At 38.2% G+C, this 27204-nt stretch overlaps 1 protein-coding gene across 1 annotated transcript in view; it reads right to left on the bottom strand.

The window, feature by feature from the left end:
• Nucleotides 1–27204, bottom strand: part of RELN (reelin) — a 287703-nt gene that overhangs the window by 70545 nt on the left and 189954 nt on the right. The window contains exons 17-24 of the mRNA XM_082777470.1: nucleotides 24303–24369; nucleotides 23128–23361; nucleotides 22331–22492; nucleotides 17967–18203; nucleotides 12427–12619; nucleotides 10015–10127; nucleotides 3816–3953; nucleotides 3027–3213 (exon numbers count right to left, since the gene is read on the bottom strand). Coding sequence (XP_082633596.1) covers nucleotides 3027–3213; nucleotides 3816–3953; nucleotides 10015–10127; nucleotides 12427–12619; nucleotides 17967–18203; nucleotides 22331–22492; nucleotides 23128–23361; nucleotides 24303–24369 — 1331 coding nt within the window. The remainder of the gene's footprint in view (nucleotides 1–3026; nucleotides 3214–3815; nucleotides 3954–10014; nucleotides 10128–12426; nucleotides 12620–17966; nucleotides 18204–22330; nucleotides 22493–23127; nucleotides 23362–24302; nucleotides 24370–27204) is intronic.

Here is a 27204-nt window from a genome sequence, read left to right as displayed (position 1 = left end):
AACAGAACAGCCTTCCCACATGTTGGCATCAGGCCATTTGACAGGTTTCCTTCCAGTTACTTCTACAGAAGCATGTAGGATTACAGCAGTGAAATTCATCTCCTACTCCAGAACTGGGGAGGAGCATTTTCTCTACATGCCTCATGTGAATAGGATTTATTCATACACAAACCCATGTTCTTTTACTAGCAAGTATTGTAAATCTGAAGTTTCTCAACTAAAACCTGTGGATGTAGTTTCAGGATAGCTGAAAGAAAAAACAACCTCATAAGATGCAGAGAACAGTATTCCCGAGGACGTTTTTGAGTTCTAGCAGGAAACAGCTCTTGGACATTTATGCTGTGGTTAACATGGTCACTCTGTGCTTGCTGGTAAAAGAAGACAGAGGATATTCAGCTAAAAGAAGCCTTATGGTGTAAGAACCTTTTACTATAACTGGAAATCTCCCCTTCCCCTTCCACTCTGCTGCTTGATGCTGAGCTTGTGGGCTTGCACAGCAACAGGCTTGAACAATTATGATACATGTTATAAACCTGCCTGCGGTGTGACAGAATGAAGGGAGAGAGCATTGTCCCTGTAAAGGTGACCTGCATGCCCCATGCCTGGCACAGCCCTCCACCAGCACAGTGATGTGCTGCCACAAGCTGCTACAGGCAGGGCAAAGCCAAACATGCGCAGCTGGAGAGGGGACATGGGTATGATATTTCTGCATTCATTAAAAGTGGTTGCAACCTGGATTCATCTGCATTAACAGTGAGTAGACCTCCCAAAATGCAGCAGGATTGGCAACATGCCTACTGGCTCTGATTACCTAAAAATCACTGATTCCCATCCAAGCACAAAAAGGGATTAAAAAGATAAACTTGGGCTAAGTTGTAAAAACAATACTTAATTTTAAGCAGAAGTAATGTTTTCCCTGTCTCTCACTAATACATCTGTGATCCTCCTGACAAATTTCAAGTTAGAGATAAACAAGTGGCATGGATCTAGCTGGACATCAGTAACAAAATTTATGAGCTGGTTCCCAGCTGGTGCTTGAATGGTGCCATGAGAGTGAGATGGGCTCAGTCTTGGATGCAGCCCCAATCTTCCCAGTGTAGCCCTACATGGCTAATACTGGCCCAGGGCACTGTGTCATGACACTGGTAATATCTTGGGAATTCACTTTTGCAAACATTTTTCTTCTTGAGACTAACAAGATTTTGAAGTTGTCTTAATCAAATCAGACTCGATGATCATAGAAGTATTTTCCAACCTAAATGATTCCACTATTCTATGGATAATAAAGATGCCAACACCATTTGTATCCTGTGGGCAGATATGTCCCCACTGACTGATTGAGATCTGGGTGTAAAACTATTCTGAATACTTTTTACATGTCTACACCATCCCTACCCCAAATTGGCTCTGCCTGCCAAAGGGTTAACCACAGAACCAGGTTAATTGAGAAAGAGTGTGAGTTACATAAAGCCTCAAAGGAATTGCAGGGGCTAATTGAAAGAGGTCTCTATATTCCAACACACCTACAATTGATTAATATGAGTTGGAAAACAAAAGATAGAAGGTTGGCAGAACAAAGCCAACATTAATTCTGGTAGTAGTGATTGATTATGGCAGTAAACATTAGACATTCAAATAAAAATAGCTATTTCAGCAACTGCAAAGAAACAGAGCCTGTGAATACAAGCTCCCAAAACAATACAGAACTGTTGGGCAACTACAAAAATTTTTATAATGTTTATCACCATGGCCACTAGATGCCTTGAAAGAGATCTAAACAGAAATTAAATAAGCCACCTTCAGCTGATGGCACAGAGATTGCTACTACTCAAGAAATGAATGATAACCTAACCCGGAGAGATCAATAGAAAGAAGCCAAGAATTTCTAAATGAGATTTTCACTCCTCCTTAGCAGAAATCAGAAGAAAGATCATAGCAGGTTAATTCTAATTTAGCAAACTACTTTGAGAAACTTGGCATAAGGAACTGAGCCAGAAGGAAAAACATCTAACAGAGAAGACAATTATATAAAAAAAAAATCCAATTATCACAATTAGCTAGTTATACTGATTGGTCTATTATGAAATTTACAGCACAGTGCTGCATTTCCAGGGGAGCTGAATGTGAGACTGTGCAGGAGTGCTGAAAATTATTTGATGAGTTAGATTTTTATAATGAGGTAAACAACATATGATTACATAGCATTGCATATTGGTTTATTCTTCTGGGACTAATCCGGTTCTCATGACAGCCGTGGCAGTTTGATCAAACCCTTAAAAGAGAAGCATGTATCTGCATTTTATACCCTTCCTTTCAATTAAGAACAACAACAACAACAAAAGCACAAAACCCAACACAACAGAATTAGAATTGAGGAGCAACAATGAAAAATAAATCTGTGATTACAACCCATAGTCTTACACCTGATCATAAAGATCTCTTTTCATTTTAGTTATAATTACTATTGATTAGCAGATCTCCCTATATCTTACTCTTGCTATATTACTTTTATCTGTAAAACTTCCAAGTCATACAACAAAATATTCTCCTACAGGCTAACCAGGCACTTTCTAAAAGTCTGGATGGGTTGCTTTTTCACTAATTTTGGTCCTTTGACCTCAGAGTAAGCTCTTTGTCCTCCCTGAAAGCCAACCTTTCTTGGTGCCTCTCCCAGAACATTATAGAACAGAGACAAATGGGAGTTGGGAGTTGCTGAGAAAAAGCTGAGTTTTAAAACAGAAACCACACAATTAAGATGATATTAATGTATGTGCTTCCCAGCACACTGGTAATTTACTTCCTTCCATTACAGGAGGTATTTCTTGGATACATAATGCACATAACCTCCTATCTCTTTTGATTGCTTTGTTTTTTACCTGCAGAGCACAGCTGTGCTGTTTAATGCACTTCTCATGCTGCTCAGAGCTTTCTGCCACCTTCCTTTTCTTTGTCATATAACCCCATCATGTTCCTTTCACACCTACATTACTACATGCCTTTCTCAGTCTCCCATTCCTTGTTGGTACCTTGTTGAAGTAGAGCGAGGAGCCAGATGAGATGACCCCACAGCCTTCTTCAGGCTTTACAATCTCTCCCCCAATAACTTCCTGCCACTCTGTCTTCAGGCCATCTGGGTTCTCAAAATCAGACATGATTGTTGAAGGAAGGGGATTTTCAGGCTGACATTCAGTACCCTGAAACCCTGAGTCACACCTAGAAGGAAACATAAGCATAACAAGATTTTAAAGGCCTTATTTAATGCTCACAGTTACTTAAGACCCTTTAAAATTATATATGAAAAAATCTATCATTCTAGAACTGGAATTTTGGTTCCAGGAAACAAGTTGGAATCGCTGGATAACTGGAAATAAGCTGTACCTTATTTCTAAAAAAAACCTTCAGTGTCCAGAGAGCCTGAAGCTGGCAGGCAGCACACTGTTCCCTTGGCATTGCAGCTGTCTGACAGAGGCTGCAAAGTAGAGCTGAGTCAGTTCCTGGGGACTGTTTGACACAGCCTAACAGCTCCAGCTGTGAACTGGTTCACCAGGACACCTACAGCAGGGCAGCCCCATGACACTGAAAGCTCCTCCACTGCATGGATTTCCCAAGGGTGTGGGCTCTTGAGCAGAGAGATGTGGAGCAACCAGCTTTTAAGGTTGCTTTAATGGTTTAACTATCACTTTTTATTTATTTATTTATTTATTTATTTAAATATTTAAATATTTTTTTAATTGAAAAGTAAGAAAAAACATAAAAAAGAGAATACCTAAGTATCTGGAGACCAATAGCTTGTTGAACTTGCAAATGCTTTGTACCTGCAAACGCCATGGTCGCACCAGCCGTGTCCACTGCACATGTTGGGACACTGCTGCCCAATGTAGATGTTGTCTAAGGCCCACTCATCCTGCGCGGTGTAGTAGCACTGACTCCAGCGGAAACGCGTAGCACTGGACCTTAAAACCAACAACAATGCTTTAATTTCGATGCTTTACAGAACTGTAGGAAAAAAAAAATCAACTATAAAAAATAAAAGTTGATATCACAATCACTGTCCAGCCTGGGAAAATTGGCGCAACCAAAAACAGATTCTTGTACATGAACTTTCTGTATGATGTAACTCACTGCAAAGCAGATAATGGACTTTGCATTAAATAACGATATTTCCAGGGAAATCTGAAGAGGTGCTACAGGGACTTTATACTTAATGGCCACATTATTTTAAGATAAATCTATCAATCAATAGTATCAGGTTTTTATTCATTGCCATTCTGTGAGGGTGCAGGGATGCAAAACTAGAAAGCTGGATCCAGAGTGTACCTTTGATTTTTATACTTTTGCTCACAGTTAAGGTATAAATTGCGTTAAAAAGTTTAATCTGATATTTATTGATAAAAATTATTCTTTGAAATTAAACTTCTTGAGTTTAAGCACTTGTCTGTGTTGAATACTGGCTTATATTGTAAAGTTGGCTGTTTTTTATTGGATACAGAAATTTATTTTTGTCAAGATGATACTAAAGAAAATAATGCTGACATACCATTGGTGACATTATGATCATCAAATTCTGAGAAAGATTCTGTTTCAAAGCACCTATTGGTTTCCACACTGCAAACAGCCTACTCTTGGCCAACTATTCAAATAAAATCTATAACATGCGAAGTCTGCAGTGGCTGGAGTTGGGAAATTGATGGACTAGATTACATGCCTACATGTAACAAAACTCTGTATATTTGTCATATTGTTCAAGAAGAAAACCTTGCTGTGGTTTCTCCTTTAACCCTCCACAATCAAAAACTAAGGCCAGGGAAGAAACCAATTCATCAGAAAAGTAATTCCTGTCACCATCGAGCCTTTCTGAGCTCTACTGCCAACCCGTGCAAATCTGATGGGTTGCGGATATTGGCTGGTGGCAGCTCCCAAGCACAGGGATGCTGAGCAGCTGGTGGGCTGGGCACCATCTGATCCATGCTCATACAAAAGTGGCTGGGCCCACGGTGAGAACAAGAAAAAGTATTGCATGTGAAGTGAAATAAAAATGGGAAATTGTGATGGAGCGAAAGGAGCTGTGCTGGCTGCATGGCAGGTCTGGGAAATGAAGACATGGTCAGTGTGGCATGATTGTAGAGCTGTGGAGAGGAAGGACAGGGAAAGCAAGGCTGACAAAAATGAAGAGAAAATCAAGCATAAAGCTGGGATGGTCTCTGCTCAACAGGGCAGGCTAAGGAGAAGCAGGAAGTTCCTAAAAGATGTAGGAGAATATGTCCAAGCTTGCTCCTGAGACATACAGCTACGGTATGATGGCATGGGATATAATGCTGTTATTCTAATTTAAGAAAAAAATATCCTCCTACTCCCCTCTGGAATTTATGCAGAATAAGATGTGTTAAGATGAATATTGTAAATCTGGTTGAGCCACCTGCTCACACATATGAAAATGAAATAGATATAGGAGATCTGGGCAGCTAAAACGGATGGTATGGCACAGTAGTTACACAGCCAGTCACACGCAAGAAGAATACAAAGGTTAGATTAATACATGCCAGGAGAAATTTTTAGAATTCAAATATATGAATTTCTTTAAAAAGCAAGTGAAGCTGCCCAAGGGCTTGATTTTTAATTGAAATGACCTTTGTTTTCTCTTTTAAGTAGCTGTTTGATATTGAAAGTAGTGTAAGTATTTTTACAGCATGTTGAGCTAATCTTCAGGGGCAGATCTGTGGATTAAATACTCCCTCAGGATACAATGTATTGATGGGTTACATTACAAGAGCTATGAATTATCCATTAAAAGTGCACAACGTCAGTAATGTGCCCACTAAGGACTTCTTAAGCGTGCACTGGCACAACAGAAAGTAAATATTCACCACGATTATTTACTGTTTATTTTCTGAGTGCTCTGAATCCAGCACATCTCAGTGGTGGTGTTGCTCACATTCACCACAGTGCATCAACAGAACCTCAGGGGGCCCTGACAGAGATCACACTCCGGAAGGTGTGCTGGTAGCCGGCGTTAACTCTGGTGTGCACTGAGGAAAATAACACTACTGAAACCAGAGAAAGGTTTTAAGGTGTATAAAGAAAAAAGAATATAAATAAGACTCCTAGCACAGTAAAATAGTATCATGTTGTCTGTGAAGGGAATGGTAGCCTTGGCTCCCTTGTTTTTTTTAGGGATGTGTGGGCAGATGTGAGGAGTGCAACCCTGCAGGCCCAGGGGTACTTACAGTGACATGGGGGTATTTAGAGTGACATGGGAGCAATTTGGGCAAGTCCCTTGCCCCTAACAAGTGGCATTGTGCTCTGAGCATAGTTCCTGGTGCTGCTTGGCATGGCATTGACACCGTTTTACAAGCCACTGCTGGCTGCAAAATTGCTGAGAGGGTGCTTCATGGCCAGCTGTTGGGTGCCAGGCTCACAACCACCCTACACAGCCAGCGGGGAGAACTGACCCAGGACTAAAAACACTTTGATGAGGCAGGGGTTATTGTTAGCTGCAAACAAAGATAGGTCTTCCCCAAAGAGACCTTCACTGCTATGAATCCCGTGTCCCCGAAACATGGGGGGTGGTGGGGGCCTGGCAGGAAGGCGAGGCCTGCAGGCCATTGCGGGGCTGCAAGCAGCAGTGGCTCCCCTCTGGGCAAAGGGAAACACGCGATGAGCTGAGATCTCCAAGGCAAAAGCAATGCCTCTGGAAAGCCCGTCCTGCGTGCTGCTTCTGAAAGCTTTCCAAAGCTGCTCAGCACCTCAAGGTAACAACAGCTTAAGAGGATTATGCTGTTAAAAATGGTTATCAACAGTTTAAAAAAAGCCATGTTAATTAAGGAAAGAGAATAAGGAGCTGCCTGTCAGCTGCATTCTCAGTGATAAAATACTGTTTTTTTGGGCAGTCACTGTTTGGACAGCTTTTCAAATAGAAAGCATATATTGAGGAGTTACGAAAGCATTTTATTACAAACAAAATAAACCTCTCCAATTTCTCATATTTCATCCCAGCTTTTTTCTATATGGCTAAAATGTTACTGGAATATACTTTGGTTTTCTGGTGACATTTTTTCTAAGTCAGATTTATGTCAAATAGAAGTCACTGTCGTTGTGTGACTTTTTAGATAAGCAAAAGGAAACTGTGGTGAGTCCCAGATGTCTTGCAAGTGAAACGATGTTCTTTCTATTATAATTTTTTTCAGATATGTAATTTAAATAAAATCATTGTCTTCTCTCCTGATATTAAAAAATCTAAAGATCCAATGCAAATTTGTAGCTGATACAATTCCATTTGCTACCTTCTCAGTTACCATAATTACATTTGCCCAATTATCCTGAAACTCTCATTCAGTCATTAGGTGTTGATTTGTTTATGAAGTCAGCAACTGACAGCTGCTTGTATCTCATTAAGGCCTGTTCATATGTAAATGTCTTCCATAAAACTGAAATTAATTTTCATCAGTGTTAGAAATATTCAGCTCAAGTACAATACAATTTCACAGAGCAGGTGCATACATTTCATTTCTCTAATACAACTCTCACAGTTACAGATTTCCTAATGCACCAAATTTGGGATAACACGGGGACCCTGGAAACTCATGCACGCCAGATGCAGAACATTGACAGATGTGCAAAAATACCATCCGGCCCAGAAAGTTTTACAACAGAAATAGGTACTGTTATGAGCAATTTTCTGGCTGCGTGAGCACAGTAATGCAGCCTGATGCTACCAATGTACTGAAGGTGCAAACTCTCAGCAAAGAGCTCTGCATGCAGGGATGAAACTTCAGGAAATTGTAGCAGGGCTGTGCAGGGGTGTGAGGGCATATTGAGGCCACCAATGGCCACATTGGAACTATTGAGATCTCAAGCCATAGTCCTTGTCTGTAGCTGCTCTGCAATGTTTTTCCTAGCCATTACTAATGTTTTGCCCTTGGGTGCTTGTTGTAGTGGATATGGAGAGGAGAGAGGAGAGAAGAGGATGAAAGGGAAGCAGAGAGGAAGGGAGGGAAGGGGAGAGCCCCAAAGCTGTGTGCCAGAGGGACTGACCATCACATAAGGCTCATAAAGGCAGAAACTTGCCTTCTGTTAGTAAGTATGCTTCAAAAATGCAAGAAGTTCCTCTCCCAGTCTCAACCCAAAGGACGGACAGAGCCTTGCTGGTGACAAGGAGGGTGAGAGTGAGAGAGGTGGCAATCAGCTTTGTGTATCAGGTTACTGTTGGTGGGGAACATGCAGCCATTCTTCCTGTTCACCCAACAGTTGTACTGAAAATGTGTTTTCTGAAGAGCAAAGTAATGTTCAGTGGTAATTTGTACATTAATTACAAACAAAACTCTGATAACAAACAGGAATCTCTTCAGATACAAGATAGAGTGTGAAATATTTATGATTTGTGCACAGCATAAAACAGTAAGCTGGCTATTATTTCACCATAATTTTTCCCTACAGTCTCCTAAATTAAAATGAAATTATTTGCTTCTGTCACCTCACATGCTGAGGAAAATTGTTGGATCTTAAAGAAAAAAAGATGGGCCACAACACTGGTATTAAAATCAACTATACAGAATATAATAATAACTTTGAGTATAGTATATGTCTTCTAAATAAATTTTAAAATAGCAGCCTGCTTTGGAGTACAACCAGAATAATTCTAGGCACTTTTAAACACTACTAAGATCCACAGATTTTACAGGTGATGCTACACAACAGCACATAAGATTTAGTATGTTGTAATTATAGAATAATATGTGTCTTTGGTATTATCTGACCTGACATGCTTTAAAGACTCTATTTTTATCCCTGATGTTTTGCCTGGAAATAAGAAATTCTGCATATTGGTTTTACTGCAAGTATGGTAAGTATTTTGGAGGAAGTTATCATTCCTGGTTGTTTTGAGGCTGTGGAAAGTGCAGAAAAATGGTAACAGACAGGAAAACACAATGACAACTTAAACCATGCAAGTTCTCATTGCAGTTGTTGGGATGCATATAGGTGGAACTGAAGCAAAGAGTAAATAATTGGAATAACTTAATTCTCAAATTCAGGAAGTGGTTGAAGATTAGTGAGATTTACAACAACAACCTTCAATTTGTATATTATAATAAAGCCTTTAAAATAAATAATGGAAGAAATAATCTAGTTAAATAAATTAAAATGTTAGGATGGACAAAAAAGGTTTGATTACACTATGATGAATAGGACAAGACTTTCTGATTTTATTTTTTTTTTTCAAAAGAAAGTGCTATTTTTGAAGAGATGCTATAAAAAGAAACAAGAGGTAAAAAATTCCCAGAAATGAATCATTAGTTATTGTTTATACAAGGCTTTGGTCTGGAGATGTAAACAATAAGGAATGTTCAGAATAAAAATTAACAATCCAAATAAACCTTTCCTCCAGCGACCCATTTACAGACAAGCAGCACTATTTATGAAAAGATCTGAACTTTATTAGGAGAGTCACAGTATACATTAAAAACAATCCTAAACAATAGTTTCTGGTGACTTCAGCAACATTTCACTCCAGTTATGTGATGAAGGCATTTTATGTTAAATACCTGTGGCTGAGTCAGCCCCTGTACCCCAGCAACCCACCCAGTAGCTTGAATCTGATCTACATGGGACTTGAGCTTTGTAATAGTAACGTAAATGTAGGTGAACTATCTGCACACACACACACAGAAGAAAAGAAAGAAAGAAAGAAAGAAAGAAAGAAAGAAAGAAAGAAAGAAAGAAAGAAAGAAAGAAAGAAAGAAAGAAAGAAAGAAGGAAAGAAAGAAGGAAGGAAGGAAGGAAGGAAGGAAGGAAGGAAGGAAGGAAGGAAGGGAGGAAGGAAGGGAGGAAGGAAGGGAGGAAGGAAGGGAGGAAGGAAGGGAGGAAGGAAGGGAGGAAGGAAGGGAGGAAGGAAGGAAGGGAGGAAGGAAGGGAGGAAGGAAGGAAGGAAGGAAGGAAGGAAGGAAGGAAGGAAGGAAGGAAGGAAGGAAGGAAGGAAGGAAGGAAGGAAGGAAGGAAGGAAGGAAGGAGAATACTCACCAAGTTTTCTGTGGTAAAAGGACAGTGATTCTCCTCCACTGGGTAAATTCACTGGAGTGGTAAATACTTGCTGATGTAAACTCCTGGCAGCTTGGCATACTTGGAAGACATTCCTTGAAATAAAGCATTTCAATACCAGGTTTAGTGTTGAGGTAGAGTTAGGAGCAGAAGTAATGGTTAAACGTTCACTGAACTAGAAGCTTGCCTGGGTTCAGACATGAAAGACCCATAAGCAGAAAAATCCTGGGATGCTCCAGGGAAATTTCTAAGAAAACTGACAGATTAGGCACAATCTAGGATATCAGAAAACCGTATGACTCACTTAAAGACATATGTTTAGTGTTAGTTACTAATGTTTTGTTTTTTTCCAACAGGGTGTCTAGTAAATTTTCTTTCTTCTTTCAGAAAATCTGATAATTGTAACTTTTTTTTTTTTTTGTATTAAATTAAATTTGGTATTAAATTCCGTTCATTGTCCCAGCTCCTTACCATTTTCTAGACTTGCTCTTCCCATGTTACTCTGTTTTTCTGCAATATTCAATTTATTTATCTATATATTGCCAGAACAGAACCTAAAACTTTTGTAGTGTGGCTTTGATGAGGTGTTAGTAAAGCATTTGAATGTTTCTACCAACTTGTATATTACTCTGGTTACCCATTTAAAGAATCCATTCTGCTACTACTGTCACAGCATAGCTGCCTCCAGACCACCTGCACCTCTCCCACAGCCTTTTGGTGTTTATTGCTGTGAGCATACTCTTAAGGGCTGTTGGACACAAGGGAGACCTTTGGGAGAGACACTTGCCTATGCAAATAGCATACTTTGACTGCTATGAAACTAATAATAAGGCAATGATACTTTATGGTAGTTAAAGCAATTAGGAATATTTATGTGGTGAAATACAAAGAAGAGCAGAATAAATTATTTTTTCACAGAGAAATTTATTGCTCAAATATCTTAGAATGTTAAATGAAGATCTAGTGTCTTATTCTGTTTTAGTTGCTGATGAGTTGTTTTTTATTTTTATTTTATTTTTAATTTTTTTCGGTACATTTTCTAAAGAATTAGTTTCCTTTCCAGCACTTTTCAAACATTTTTCGTTGATTCATCTCCCATAAAAGATCTTATAAAATAGGATCTGATCAGTGCATGCAAAGCAAACAAAACTTTCAAACATTTTAATTAATTAGTGTTTTGTGTATTGGCCAGATTACATCCTTGAAGCATACTACAAATAGCCTTCTTTATTACTCTTTTATCAGAGCAACATGGGTGGTGTGAGGAAAAGGATTTGGCTGCTAGTTCTTTTCTCTGAACACAGCTCCACTGAGACAGGAAAGGAGCGCTAAAATCTGAAGGCAACTGATCTTTCATTGATGGCAAAGACAAAACCCATAAGAACTATTATTGGACACTATGGTGATGCCTGCCTGCTAGGTGTAGAAGACATGAAAAACATTTGTATTACAGTATTTATAGCCTTCATCTGAATTCTGTTTAAGGTAAGAAAGCAATACTTTAATTTGCAAAGTTTAAAATGTCAGTTATTGCTATTTCTCTACTCTGCCCACCAAAGTAAATGTGGCAAAACACAACATGGCAAAACAAAGTGAAGCAGGAAAATGCTTTCATTGCTCATAAAAGATGTTAGACTGGACTTTCAAATGTCTTTGTGAACATACAGGACAGACACTGAAGAGACCAGTTCTCTGACATCCTCTAAGCTTGCCCAGAGGCAGCTGATAGATGTTTGTTAGTTCACACTGAAGTCAGGGAAACTCCAGCTTGCCATCTAAGATAGAAAACAAACGCACAAATCACGGCCAAATGTGCTATTCACATTTGTGCTGAGACAGGGCTGAGCCACATGGGGAAATAGCAGTGAGCTCTGCTATTTGCACTTCCACCAGCGAAGGGGGAAGCTGTTGGTCATTGCTGCCGTGGACTATATTTGAACCAGGGATGGGAGATGAAAGGCTCTACATTACAATCCCCTGAAGGAAAGTGCTTTCCATTTATAAAATGGCTGAGCACAAAGGCAGAAAGAATTTATGTCCATTTAAATTCCAGGAAACAGTAGATGCATTTTACTTTGAAAAGCAAAGCAATAGCACAGGAAAGATCACAGCCATTATTCTATAGCTCTGTCTAGCGCCCCAATTCTTTCCTCAGACTTGGTCCATTCCTGCCACTATTTCATGTTTCAGACTTTCAGACATTTCTCTTCCAAATATCATGAATAACAATTTAAACACTTCTATTATCCATTTTGACTGACTCCAGCTGAAGGTTTCTTTATAGAAATGGGAACAAGGAAAACAGCCTCCTTTGACCAATGTCACAAGTATATTACAGATAATCTTTGTATAAACAGAATTTGTAGAAGACAAAGGTCTTGCTACTGGCCTCACCTCCTGAACAAGATGCCATGTGAGGCCATGATTGGTGGAGTACTCCAGTTTCACCTGGTTGTCCATATGAGGAGTAAATTTCTGGCCGCAGCCCATCACCAAGTTGAACTGTATCATATATGAAGCTCCAATCTGCATAGACTGGGTCTCCACGTAGCGCATGCTAGAAGCTAGCTTTGAATCTCCTGTAAAACTGAGAGAAGTAAGGAAAAAATAAGAATCCATCTCCAAAATAATTCGGAAGGGAATATTATGAATGGTTATGTCTTAAACACAGTGTTACTTCTTTCTTTGTTCTGGAGATTGGCACATGGGATATGACAATTCACAGAAAGATCTTTCAGTTCATACTTCTGTAAATTACCAACAAGGTCTTGATGTATCCCAGAGTGTGAAACACTGAATTATTCTGTTAGTTCTTACTGTATAAACTTTGAATGGAGGATCAAGTTATGATCAAGCAAAGGGTAGTGTACAGAAAAAAACAACAACACAACAACCCACACCACCACCAATAACAAAACAAAACAAAAAGGAAGTTCATTCCCAGGAGTGTCCATTGCCTAAGGTCATGTCAGAGTAACAGCTGTAATTTCATTCAAACACTGGACAGCAAAGATACACTGAATTTAGTTTAAAATATTCTTATCACATAGACTTTTCATTCCATTTATTTTCAATTGATATTATTTGCAATGCATTCACTGACTTTTGACTGTTTCAGAATGAATGTCACCTATCTTCTGCTTTTTTTCTGCAGTATATGAGTTATAACACATTGCCGAGTGGACTGGAGATGATAATTTTGTTGTTAGTAATGCTTGGAATGCACCAAGCCTCATACATACATGATACAAGGAACCCAGTTATCACGTATATGGTAACACAATACACAGTTTGAAATTATAAGGATATTTCATTTTTTTTTTTTCCTACATAGTATTAAAAAGGAAAAAATAATCAAATGCAAGGATGTATTAGGAGGAAGTAATAATGATTTAAACTTAGAATCCTGTACACTATCCTCCAAAAGAGAATGCTTTTAAGAAGGTTCTCATAGAATGAAAGTAGTGTCCCCTTTACTTAGATTGGTTTACTTAGCATAAGTTTAAGACCCAGGGTTCTGTTTTCTCTTTAACCTTGCTTTTCCTTGATCCACCCCGTAACACCACATGAAGCTGCCTTCTACATTGATCAGCACTGTGAAATGACTGAGGATATTTACCAGCCCTTCTCTGCTGGGGTACTGTAATGAACAGCTGGACCAGAAGACAATAAATTGCCTTAGAAAACTGTATCTCAACTGCCTGCTCTTTCCATTGGAGTTGTCAGTGTTTTTCTTCTCAACAGGATGGGTAATTTTAAATTGAGCAGAGGATAAAATGTACGTTCATCAGCAGTCCAGCTGGCAACCTACAGTTGTGGCTTTATTGTTAGAACTGAATGCATCTCAGAAAAATTTGTTTGGATAATGCCTGAATTCATTTTTCTTCCAACTTTATCTTTTATTTTTCAAAATGAAAAATATCACAAATTTAAAAATTAATGCTGACTTGCTGTTAATTTCTACAGTGCAACTTGGAATTTGTGGCTGAAGTGGGAAATCCAGGTTTTAAAGAAGCCTCCTTGAGAAATCTGTGCCAGTACAACAACCATGCTTTTCAGGTATCAGCTGTGTACAGTGTCATTAGCTGAAAGCTATATGTAACAGTGATTTGGATAATGATTTGGCATTGCAAATGTAAAAGCTAATACGTTTAGGTAACAGCAGTTACCTGGAGCTCAGCTGAACAGAATAAAGCAGTTGAAAGTAAACCGTTTGATAAAGAATCTGCTTAGAAGCTGTCTTCCCCAAAGTGATAAAAGAAAAGCCAAGGAGTAGTACTTAGCCTAAGTGAGAATTGAAGCTTTTATTTTGTGTTTCCACAAAAAAATCCTTCTATATGGTAATACTGCCATAAAATTAGAAAAAAATAATCTTAAACACCGATCCTTTTTCCTAGTGGAAATTCAGATCATGATTAGACCCTTTTAAGTTTGGTGTTCATTTTAACCTAATAAGTTAGCCATATTGTACACAGTACATTAAGTAAGCATTAAAGTCAAAACAGCTGTTTAAAATAAATATTAAAGAAATGCGAAAATGGAAGCTAGTGAGGAGATGAAGACAATCTGTGATGTTCCATGAGGAGCTCTTTTCACGGGAGAAAAACACATTATGGGTTCACAAAGTCCTTTATCATCCACAAATTGCCTCCAGCTGAACAAAGGTAGCATTAAAGGTGGGTCTTCCACCTTACTTGCCACTTCTTTGCTCTTCAGCTCTCCTGTGGTTAGGGGCAGGCTTTTCTGCTGGAATACCAAATGTTTTCTTTGTTTGTTGTAGGAATCATGCAGCTGAAATACATTTCTGGATTTTGTACACGACAGAATAATGTCCCTGGCATAAAAATAATTAGCAAAAAATCTTCAGGAATTGAGAATGCAAAAGCCACAATTTTGTATAAATATGTAGTTGTGAATTGGTTTCTGGCACGTATATAATTAGACCTGTGGAGGCTCAGGAACGTAATACCCATAGGTGCCCTCAGAACAATCGCTCTCCCTCCAAGCACTGCCAACTAATTGGTACTTCTGGGAATGATATCACAGTGAATGTCAGCCAGTCTGCACTTCTCCAAACTGCTCTGGGATTCCCAGAGTTACCACATTTTCAAGGCTGGTACTTTCAGGAATACTGAAAAGCCACATGGATGCAGCTGATTTTGTAAACCTGCATTGACTGAGAATATTGACGTGACAGCCAGACCCCAAACACTCATCCTGGCCCCAGCTCTGCTTCTATCAAAGGCAGAAGTTTTTGTCTTTTTATATCACATCATACCTACTTTGTTAGATAATTCCTAAATGTATTAATATATTCTAATTAAGTTGATTACCTGAAAGAAACATTCTGCATGTTACAGAATAATAATTAAACTAAAAGACAAAACATTATATAAACACAGGCAAACTGTCAAGCTGATGTAGGGCAGCTGTATAGTATTGCTCCATAAGGGTAGTTTATTATGAGCCAGATTTACAGTCTTTCCCCAGACTGCTTAAGAGGGAATGGGACACTCTGTTGTCTGCTACATCAAGTTCAATCATAATACCATAGCCTGACTGAAGACAGTTTATATTTCTTATATTGTGCTGTTTTATTTGCATCCAGGTGAATAAAAAAATAAATAAAAATAGTAATAATAAAAAAGCTTTAGTGTTTTTATCAGTAGGTAAATGTATTTCAGCAAGTGGCTGTAAATATTGTGTAATACTCCAGAAGCATTTGGGTCAAAACATGGCCTGTGTATGCACATTTTGGAGAAGTGATGAGTTAACGTACATCAAACACTTCATTTAAGAGTGTTCAGGAGTCCTTTTAGTATACACAATACACTTGCTGTTAGAAACAATGTCAAACCAAATGTTGACAATTACAACCAAGTGACTGTGCCAGTTATAGATCATTATAAAACACTTAAAAATCACCTTTGCTTAAAACACATACTTATCAACAAAACCCCTCTTTTCTATATGAAAACAAATACTGAAAAGAACAACCTTCCTCTTCAACAAAAATAAGCCTCAAACACTTTTCCCAAATTATAAGCATAAATATTTCAGATTTCCAGATTTTGAGGCAGAAACGAAGACCTAATAGACAATTAAAGGCAATCCAGTGAAAATGGGCCTCAGGATGACACACTGTAGAATGATTTATAGCGTATTTACCATAGTTTCACTAATGAAAAAGCAGTTGTCAGACTTTTCTCAAGAGGATGGTGTCAGTGCTACTGCAGACTCTTCTCACAGAAAGTCATGAGTTAGAAAATGAGAACCAAATGGACTCACAGCTGGGAAAAGCCAACAATAATTAATTTAACTAGCATCCATTTGTACAGACTTTGTATAAGTTTAAAAATTTCCCTTGAGAGAAGCAAGGTCAGTGAAGGATAGAGTTCTTGTCTTCCAGGGATGATGAAAAATGCTTATACATACATAGTAAGGAAGTCTTACAAAATGCTTCACTTCTTTATTTGATGCATGGAAAGTTCAACATTTCCACCACAACCGAGCTCTGCAAATCCTAGTTAATATATGACATAGAGAATTTAACTTCATGTTTATTATTTTGATTCTAATTTAAATTCAGAGGAGGAAAAGAGGAACTTCTGCTATCTTAAATAGCCTGCCCCCCCATAACAAACTAGCTTTACAAGAACAGAGGGAAAACAATGTCATTAAAGGGCTTTCATTCCAACTCTTTGATGAAGAAGATGCAAACAGTTTGAGCCCTAACATGTTGTTTCATTTTAATGAGCAGCAAGTACCTTCCTTGTCCTTATTAAAGTGGTTAATGGTGCTTCTGCTGCCTCATTATCACTGCTAGAAAGTGCTCTGTGTTGTTCCTACCGCTAAACCAACTCCTTTTAGTTTGACAGATGATCAGAAAGTCAAATCAGATTGCTCAGAGGTACTTGTTAATAAAATTCCAGTGGTGTTTCTCTGAACATCCATAGGGATGATAAAATTATTAATATTTTCATAGAATTAAAATATATATATATATTTTCTTGAGGTTTCCTATAATTACTGTGATTGTAATTTCCCCAAATAAATATACCTATGCCAATTAAAGCTATAGTGGGTTTATATGTTGATCAGAATAGCATAAAATTGTTATGTGGTTTTAATCAAAACATATAAGTTAAACTAAGATTACCTTGTTAATTCTAAATGTTATGGTTATGTACTTCAGAATTTTATATTTTTGAAACAGGTTAATAATTTCTTGTAAAAATATTTTTAAACAATCCTAACATAATTTTATTTTCCATATTTTTTCACCTATTTTTCTTTTCATTCTCTTTTTCATTTAAAGAAATATACTTATTGCTTTGTGAAGTTTTCTTGCCTTTTTTTTTTTTTTTTCCTTTCTCCTAAATGCACAGTGCATTTTGGGTATCATTGCAATATGTGTGCTAATGCTGATTGCAGTGTAAATGACTAAATGGATATAACAGGCAAAATAACTACTAATGGCTAACACTATTCTACCAACCTTCTGTTGCCTTTCCTGTTTTTAAGTGTAACATAATAGTCATATAAATAGATATGAACTTCACTTACAAAATATTTGGGTACTATACAACCTCTATGCCCATGTTAATCTGACTGGATTTTAAGGGATGATTACAAAGTTTTCCAAATTGTTTCTATTGGGAGATTCTTTCAAATTTTATGAAAGAAGAATGCTACATTCACAGTTCCTATCAAACATAAATCCCCGTGCAATGAGGTGTAAACAGTTACAGCTAATTGGAATTAGATCAGTGACTGTAGTTTTGACCATAATGTCAATATATACCATAATGGGTGAGACCCAATTGCTCTCAATAACTGCCAACAAGGCTCATCTGCAGAAATCACTTGGTTCTTAGTAGGATGAATAGACAAAGAAAACAAAATTAGAACAGAAACAGTTATGTGTTTCTCACCAAAGAGTCCAATCATGGCCACAGTAGGGCTGAACATTTCCCAGGTAGAATCCCAGAGACTGTGTGACCTCAACTAGGTTGGTGAAGTCCAGACTAATGCTATTGAAAAGCACAGAGGTCATGATGATTTCGTCGATCGCCCACACATCTTCACCCTGAGAAGAGTGGTATGGTTGCCACCATCTGAACTGAATGCCAACCTGTCTTGCGTCTTCCGGCAGCTCCACTGAAATTATTCTGGAAAACAAACCAAAATTATTATTGAAAGTGTCACCATTTGTACTAATTCCATGGGGATGTATTTTTTGTTATTTTTTCTTACTAACTCTAAAAATCCAAGGAAAAATTCAGCCCACAGAAACCTCAGCTTCTACTGGCATAGCTTCCACCAGTGGACAGAGGAATTCTCTTGCTAGTAAGTGCTGATAGACAGCCATGTGGAAAAGCCACAGAAAAGAATTTCCACCAATTTTGTAATTTTTTGCTTGTACTGTGGAGCTCTCTGCAAATGTTCATGTGGAACCTCCTTGCCAGAAGAAACCTGAATGCCTCCAGCAGAAGCCCAGTTGCTGGTGAAGGGCTTAGGCTGGCAAAGGGATGATCAACTACCAGGGATTAACAAGTTCTGCCTCCACCTTCTCAGACACAATAAATTTTATCCTGATCTGAAAAAATACATCTTCTTTACATCTGTGATTGTTTCTGCACAGCACTGATATTATTATGTCTGTGTTTCTCTTCTCTAGAAGAACCCACCCCTGTAAATGGTCACATTCAAAAGGAAAAGGCTCATCTTGTCAGTGTGATCATGTGTAGGCTTATGGCATACGTTTCTTGTGTGGTTGCATAAAGATGCTACCGGAGGCAAGTCCCAGGCTCTTCTGGTATGCAAGGTCACCTGATTTGTCATGGCAGCTATGTCAACACACCTATAATTGACAAACTGCAAAGAAAATTAAGAGTAATATCTAATTTCCAGGAGCAATTATCGTACACAGCAGCAGGGAGCACACATTAATTGCTACAGAACCGACAGTTTCTTGAAAGCTCCATAAATCACCAGGACCAGAGTGCCCCATGCAATGCATGGGGGCTGCGAAACAGAATGGCAAGAGGGACATTTGTCTCCATCGGTGAGCAATTACATGCTGGCAAAAGAGGTTTTGGCAAACTCGTCATGTAGCTGATATTTTTCTTTCTATCTTGGAGGAAATGTGGGTAAAATGACAAATCAGGTAAACTGGAAACATCATTTTATACCTTAGCATCAAGGTTTTTTTTCCAGACTTAAAGCTTTCTAAGCTGCCTGTTGTAGTGTTTTGTTCTGTGAGTATGAAAGTCCATCCCTTCAGTGCTCGTGGTGCAAAACCAGTCTCTTAAAAATGACTTGCTAAACTGTGCTTGTAAAAAGTAAACTTATAGTACCCCTTTTTTTCTCATTTTAAATAAGAACATGTTAAATCAATTAGCAAGAAAAAAACCAAGCTTCTTGGCTAATCAAGTGGGAAGCACTCCAAATGTCCTGACTGGCATTTCTAGGAGCCGCTTTCTGCTGGCCGTAGGCTGGAGGGAGCAGTGCTGGGGGACAGCCAGAGAAGATGCTGCCACGTCCTGGTGGCAAGGGACCAGCAGTGCACATGATGGATGAATGGCGGATGCATTTCTTTTACTACTCAAATAAACAGACGCTTGAACTACTTCATACCCTGCTAGAGAAAGACCAAACTGTGTTACTTTCCAGCACATGAATAAACCACAAGGCCAACCTTTCTGCTTGCCAAAGATCCCCTAATAAGCAGCAACTCTACAACTTTTCAGGCCAATTTTCAAAGGCACAGATGACACTAAAGTGCTACTGATGCTAAAAAGAGCTGATTTTTTTGCTTTTCATGGGCCAGTAGGACAAACCTGAGGAAAGCTGGTACCCCGGCCAGCAAGAACAGTGCATACAACATATGCCAGGAAGCAGTTGGCACTTGTACGAGCTGACGCTTTCTTATAATCCTGGACACATTTCTCTCTTAGTGGCTGTCTTTGATGCCAGCAACTTCCCTTTCACTCTTAACCCTCACAAGCTCACCCACGTGGACACCAATTCTCACTGACAGTAATTTACAGAAAATCCTAAATTGACACACATCATCGATATACCTGTTGGATGTTAAAATATTTAATGTGTGTTAAAATAAATTTCCTATCCCAGGGGGGTTAAGGAAACAATCTAAAAACGCTAGTGTAGACCACCTTATACGGCATGTATGTTAGTATGCAGAACCTGACTGCAACTCCAGCTATAACAGCTTCTCCTGTCTGACTTTGATTTGTTGGAGATAGATGGAGAGGGAGGGGGATCCTTGCTAATGACTTTTCTGCTGCAGAGAAGAAAAGTGTTCTTACTAACATTACCAGCTACCATTAGATTTCTTAAAAACCAGCTGGGAGACCTTTGCTCTGATCTCATTCTTTCAAGCTATGCGCATACCTAATATTGAAAAGCCACCGCTGTTCTGCTCAGAAGAAAAATGCAGCTGTCAAATGTTAGCAGATTAAATGCACCTTTTCAGCAGAACATTAAATGTGTAATTATTTTTTGTATGACTGAAGATTAATTAAATTTCTGGATACAGATTGATTGCCAAACTTTGTAGCAGTCCATCTATGTTACCAAAATTGCTAATATTTTTAGACAACACAATAAAAAAGGTGAAGTTTTCTTCATGTTCTTCATCATAATTATTGCCAGCATTACCTTCAGGTTTGTATGCTTGTCATTTTTTTCTTTACCCAGAATGGAGTGTACATATCCCACGGCAAACCTTTCTAACCTGTGTATGTTGTGCTTAGCTCTTTGCCCTGTCAGAACTCAAGAAATTAAGTGTTTCACACTTAATTCAAAGAGCAAAAGAAATCTCTGGCACTAATATAATTTGCTACATTTATATCTTAAACTCCATTAAAATCAGTTACTAGAATGTGTATTTTCTTTTTTGTTATAAAAAATTAATAGTGCTATATATTAAAAACCTTTAGGGAAATATAATTCTTACAGCTCTAATCTTGAATCTAAGAATTAGAAACAGGGCCATATAAAATATATATGTGACTATAATAAAGAATGGGAAAAGATATTTTGAAGAAGGTTTTATGAACGTATAAGGTTTTAGAATCTTTCCTTCAGTAACACTTAAAACTTCAGAAATTAAAGCCCACATACCGTATGCTTTTACCAAATATAGCCATTTTTCTCAGATTTTTGAGTATTTCTTATTGCTTTCAGGAAATATACATAATGTTAGAAGTTATTGTTTTTCCCCTTTACAATATTCTTAATTATGTTCTGCATTATTGGGTTATTAACAAGATGAAGATAGTTAATTTTGGCAATACCTGGTACAAAACTGCCCTTGGGCAGGATCAGAGCAGTGGGGAGGGACCTGTGATGCCACTTTTAGCTCTGCCTCTCGTGTGCCCCCTTGCAGAGCATCTTCTTTCATCAGGATTTATTGGCTTTGCTGCTGCAGGTGGCTTCTTCCAGGGTTGGGTGGGTTTGCACAGAGCCAGCCCGGGTGGTTCTGGGCTTTCAATACAGGTGTGCTCACAGAAACTCCTGATTTAGCACGTGCTTTACTACAGCTGGTGTGTGGTCTTGCAAATGTAATGGGAGATACTACATTCTTCTCTACATATGTCCCATACATCCCCCTCTAATCTAGTGACATATGCAGGTGCTGTTAGATGAGATGATCTCTTTGTTTGGCTTCTTTGTGATCTGCACAATTCCCAGGAGCAGTCACTGTCATGTTCTCCCAGGGCACCATGTCCAACCCACCAGCACAGGCACAGTCATGTAATCCCTTTCATAACAGGAGCAGAAGCAATTTCCCCACTGACCTAGAGAGACCCTCACAGCCGCATTTCATTTCCACTGTCCTATGCTTCCTGCAGATTCCTAATCCCAGAGGATGCTTTAGTGAAGTTATCTATGGCTTCAAAGCTACAAATAATTTATGCTAATTTTTCTTTACAAGTGGCTGCCTCCATGGGATGGGACATGCCCCTATTTCCCACAAGTGTATTTCTTTCCCCTCATCCCACATTGCTTGTCCTGTCGTGTCAACTAAGACTTGGATGCTGCCAAATCCGTGCATTCATTGTTTACAAAGGCAGGCACAAATGAGAAGTGCCCAGAACAGCTGCATGTTTTTAAGGGAGAATAGTTGTTTCCAGTGTGCAACAAAAGATCTTCACTCTTCTCCTGCACTACATGCCCACATTTGGGCAGATGCCTTCACTCTCAGCATTGCAGTGACCATGACCAGCATTAAATGCATGTAGATAACACTTCATAACATTTATGCACATACCTTGGCTCATGATAGTTCAGGTACGAATAGTGCTCTAGTAGTTTCCATGTAATGCCATTGTCATAGGAGTAGTGCAGCAGCACTCCTTCGCCAGGCTGGTCGGGTGCTTTGCATGTGCTCAGCACAGACTTGCTTCCCAGGCGTAGCGTGAACTGCAGGAATCTGCAGCAGAATTGCACACATATTTCTAGGGTACCATACACATCGTGTTTTTTTTTTTTTTTCTTTTTTTCCTCTAACCAGGTTGTTTTATGATCTTCTCAATTTAGACAAATTTTGGTAAATATCATTTATGGGCCTTTCTGTGTGTGATTTGTTTTTACTATCAAGTAATGCAATGTGGCATATACATTTAAAAAATGCCAATCAGTACAGCATTTAATTATTTATTAGGCTCTGAAAGGGAGGGAGAGACAGTGAATTGATCTAATCAGCTGCCACAAGCTGTCAAATAAACACAACCTTATAAATAATTAATTAGCACTTGGCTTTGACACTCAGGTTTGATATTAACATTTCATATTTTCCAGTCTCACTGTACAATAACTTCCCTTCCATCTATTTTGGGCTCTGCTGTTTACAAAGCAGGGAGAAGAAAAAAAAAAAAAAAAAAAAAAAAAAAAAGCAAGGCTGTACAGCTATGAGCTGGAAATTAAACTATGGGACAAAGGGGTTTAAAAAAACTTTTTTTCCTGCTAAAAAGACCAGCACACGAGGTTATATGAAAGAGAAGGGGTTCCTGTCACAGTGTAACTTCCCTGTTCCCATACCTCCCATTGCTGCTCTTTTGCTCTCACCTGGACTGGGAGCTGTCAAGGAAGGAGGTGATGAGCTGGCGCCTCCCGTCCTTGTTGAAGACCAGCGCCTTGCCACTGGCCAGGACCCCACAGCCAAAGCTGACCTCAGCTCCACGGATTGAGTAAAAATTGTGGTAGGAGGAGAGGCGGGAGCTGGCGAAGCTCTCCGAGATGAACACGGGGAAGGTCTGTGATGCTGTCTCACATGCGGGCCCTGAAAAGCCAGGGTCACACCTGGGGATGAGGGAGATTGAATAGAGTAGTTAGTGCCTTCCTTACGTTAAGCCCATCTTCTCTTGTCTTCTGGTCTTCTAGCAGACTAGAACATGCCTGAAATCTCTCAAGAGCAGATGATACCTGCAAAGTCCCTCTCAAATCTAAGGACCAAAAACCTCTCTAGACCTTACTTAGGTACTGTACAGTCAATACCTTTCTTTTAGCTAGTACTGACTTTTCCAATTAAAACAAAAAATAGTTATGAACCAGCCACACAAAATCTACATTTAATATGTAGCAATGTTTCTATTAATTTTTGGAATAAAAATACTGCAGACGTAATTTACAGTTGTCCATATGTCAAATAGTTTTATCTATAGCATGTCAGGTGTAATTACAAGCAACTGTGTAACAGGACAGAACGCCCTGTGGATCACGCTCTCTGCAACACGTAAAAATAGTAACACCATAGTTTTGAAAGTGTTTATTGATTTTACTTTTAAGGCTGAAACACTTTTTAAAAGCCAGACTTTCAGGAAAAAAATAGTGTTGACCTTCTGTCCTTGAGGTCTATGGGGCTATGGGATACTAGAACTATGAAAATCGTGATTCTTCCCTGAAATTTAATATAAAAGTGATACAGTCCCAAATCACCTCTAAAAACAGTATAAAGCATGCATCACTGACATTCTGATGGGCTCTGTAGCACATTTTAAGGTGAACTGGAACTTAGACTCTCTGCCAAAATAAAATTATTTTTAAAATTATTAAGTATGCTGCTGTTTAGAAAGATTGATCTTTAGCTCTCAAGTGAGTTTTATGCATTCTGGGGGCTATGCTGGTTTTATATTTAGTCATCTCAAAAAGCAAGGACTAAAATGGAAATCACTTCAACTTTCAGACCATCAAATGAAATATATGACAAAAATTGAATACAAGTAGTGAATTATAGTTCTTACTTGCAGCCATTTCTAGTACACTGTCCTCGACCTGAGCAGAATTTGAGGCAAGATGGACCAATATAAACTGCAGAGAAAAGAAATTAGTTAAATGAAGGGTTATGTTATGTCATAAAAAGAATATAACAAATACAATAAAGTATTGCCATACAGGTATTGTATTTATTGGTATTGTATTTCAGCTAATCCCACTATCTGAAAGAGGTCTTAAAAAGAATAAAGTGCATTTGAACATATCTTTCTGTAGAACTGAGTAATGGAGTTTTTTCCCTCTGTCAAGGATAGTCTGGGATAACTTAGTATTTAAGGGGTAATGTCTATCTGTTGCTGGAGGTGTTAGTGATCCAAATCAGATACCTGATTTTTCTAAGATCGCGAGCAACGTCCAATGAACTGCTAGGCATTGGCCATTTTCTTGCCTTTTTCTTCATCTGCTCTGATATGTCGTAAGTAACTATGAAATATCATGCACTTTTAAGTAACTGCAAATCATTTTCACTGATTCTTTCAAATGGAATAAAATTCCAAATAATATGTACTCAGAAACATTCCAGACTTATTTTACTCTTTTATTTAATCTTCCTCTGATGACTCTTAATCAACAGTGTTGATATTTTGTGAAAAGTAGGAAAGATGGAAAGATTAGTAAATCTCTGTATAATCTGTATCTCACAGTGAAGAAATCCAAGTATAGCCCCAAACAGTCACTTGAGGGCAATGTCCTTTCAACACAATGTGATAAACAGGCCTTAGTCCTGAACAGTGTTACCCTTTCAATTAAATAATGACCATTGGAGTTATCACATGCACAGTGACTTTTGGAAATTCACCCAAATAGCCACCAATTCAAAATAATCTATAACAACCAATGCTTATTGTTTTTCTTATTTTTTTGATGCTGCCCATCATAGCTGTGTGCCAGTACTCCCTGACAGATACTCTATAAATCCCTGTTAGTCACTCTCTGTAATTAACTCCCTATCAGACTTTATGCAATTTCCAGATTTTCTCACTTTTCAGGGTGCAAAATTTCTGTTCTGTCTGTTTGATTTATTTGTTTGCTTTGAGGTCTCTGTGAGGGGGTGGTAAAAGTAGAAGGGTTAAAAATGTAATGATGTCATTCACAATAAAAAAAGCTTTATGAATACTGGCAGTTTTCCAGAGTTTCTATAAGATGGCTACCTTCCAGATTTCATTTAAAACTTAATTCACATAAGAAACAGTTGTGAAGCTAAAAGTCAGAGTGCTGAATCCTTGAAATTCTTCCTCTCTCTTCAAGAATTTGAGTGGCTTGCCAATCAAATGTTTCTCCCTCAGTACATTGTAAAGCGTCAGTTTCACTAGTGTGTACCAAAGGAGGCATGCAAAACCTTAGAAAGGCGTTCACCATTAACACTTGATTCCTGTGTCATAGAGATAGTTCTACATCTCAAACAAATTTTGGAGCAAGCACACTGTAGGCAGATGGTTGGTAAAACTGACTCTGAGATGGTACACAGCTGAGTGTGCAGTATTCTTCATCAGAGCTCTCACTATTTGGTTTTACAGGCAAAGGTAGTATAGATATATGAATTGTATGCTAACTTTCAAAATCTTCTTGTTTTGTTCTGTTTTAAAGAATTTGAGTCCTTGGATTTTATGTTGCTCTTGTTTATGTGAACTTCTGTGAGTTTCACCAATTTTTACATTCTATACATTCTATATTTTGTTAGGTAGCAAGTCATCTTTTCAGATGCTCACAGACATCTTCTTACTTACATATACCTATATTTTCCCCCTTATTTTCTTTTTGATATAAATCATCATCTCTAAGGACAAGCATTAATACACTATCTAGAATGTCAAGAGGGTGCTACATACCATTAATGTGATTAAGAGAGTAATTTTCTTTACTTTTTGTGAAAAAGTTTCATTTGTGGCATTGCACTATTGAGGCAGCTTCAAGCATTTTCTTTTCAAAATGAGGCATTAATCTGTTTTAAGAATTTTGCAAAATATGACAACATTTACCATTCCCAGGCTCCATATCAAACCTTATTAGGAATCACTACAAAATTTCACAGGCTATTGTACATCACTGTAAAGCTTTATAGTACATACTTAATGCATACAGCTAGCAAAACAAATTCTAGTAGTTTATGTAGTCCCAAGTGTTTGAGGTTAATGAGTAAACTAAAAACTTCACACCTGCTCATTCTTAGTCCTTTCAAACATGCTTTCTCCTCCTTTTCATGCCATCTATACATTTTATTTTGTGTTCCAAAATATTTTTCTGTGCTTTAAAATATTTACTATAGTATTCTCTGCAGAATGTTTTATAAATAGATGTGTAACTATAACCTCCTCTCAGTTCATCACATCCATTTAAAAAAAACACACTGGCACATGAAAAATCATTTCCTAAAAGAAGACCAGTTCCCTGTTACAGATGGTCCTTCCCCCCTTGAGATGCTGTAAACAATGTAAAAGTTTTGTCAGTATTTTGGTAGCAACATTGCTTTATGAAGGTCTTCTATGTCCAGAAGGAAAAATATGTCCCAGCTGCTGTAACTGCTGCTTAGTGTGGCACAGTTTGTGTCCTTAATAGCACAGCAAGGTGCCTATTTATGTAATTCAGACTAAGCAGTCAGAGGAAATGTTATATCAGGTTATTGATACATTTTTATTTATTTATTTATTTTTCCTAGAAAGCATTCAGTTAAAAGAAAAAGAGGGGTAAGCTACTAGACTATCTTTTCAAATGACAGATTTCCCCTTTGGCTTCAAAATGGACTTGTAACTGACTGAAGATAAGAATAAAAATTTAACAAACTGAAAATCTTGCGACCTCTGATTCTGGAAAATGTTTACTTGGAGCAGCATAAAAAAATTATTCTTCTGATGTAACATGGTTGTGGATAAG

The sequence above is a fragment of the Aythya marila genome (genome assembly GCF_965140915.1).
Source record: "Aythya marila genome assembly, chromosome: 1".
NCBI classification, from domain to species: Eukaryota; Metazoa; Chordata; class Aves; order Anseriformes; family Anatidae; genus Aythya; species Aythya marila.
The sequence above is the reverse complement of the archived record's forward strand: the minus strand, read 5'-3'. Positions and strand labels throughout refer to the sequence as shown.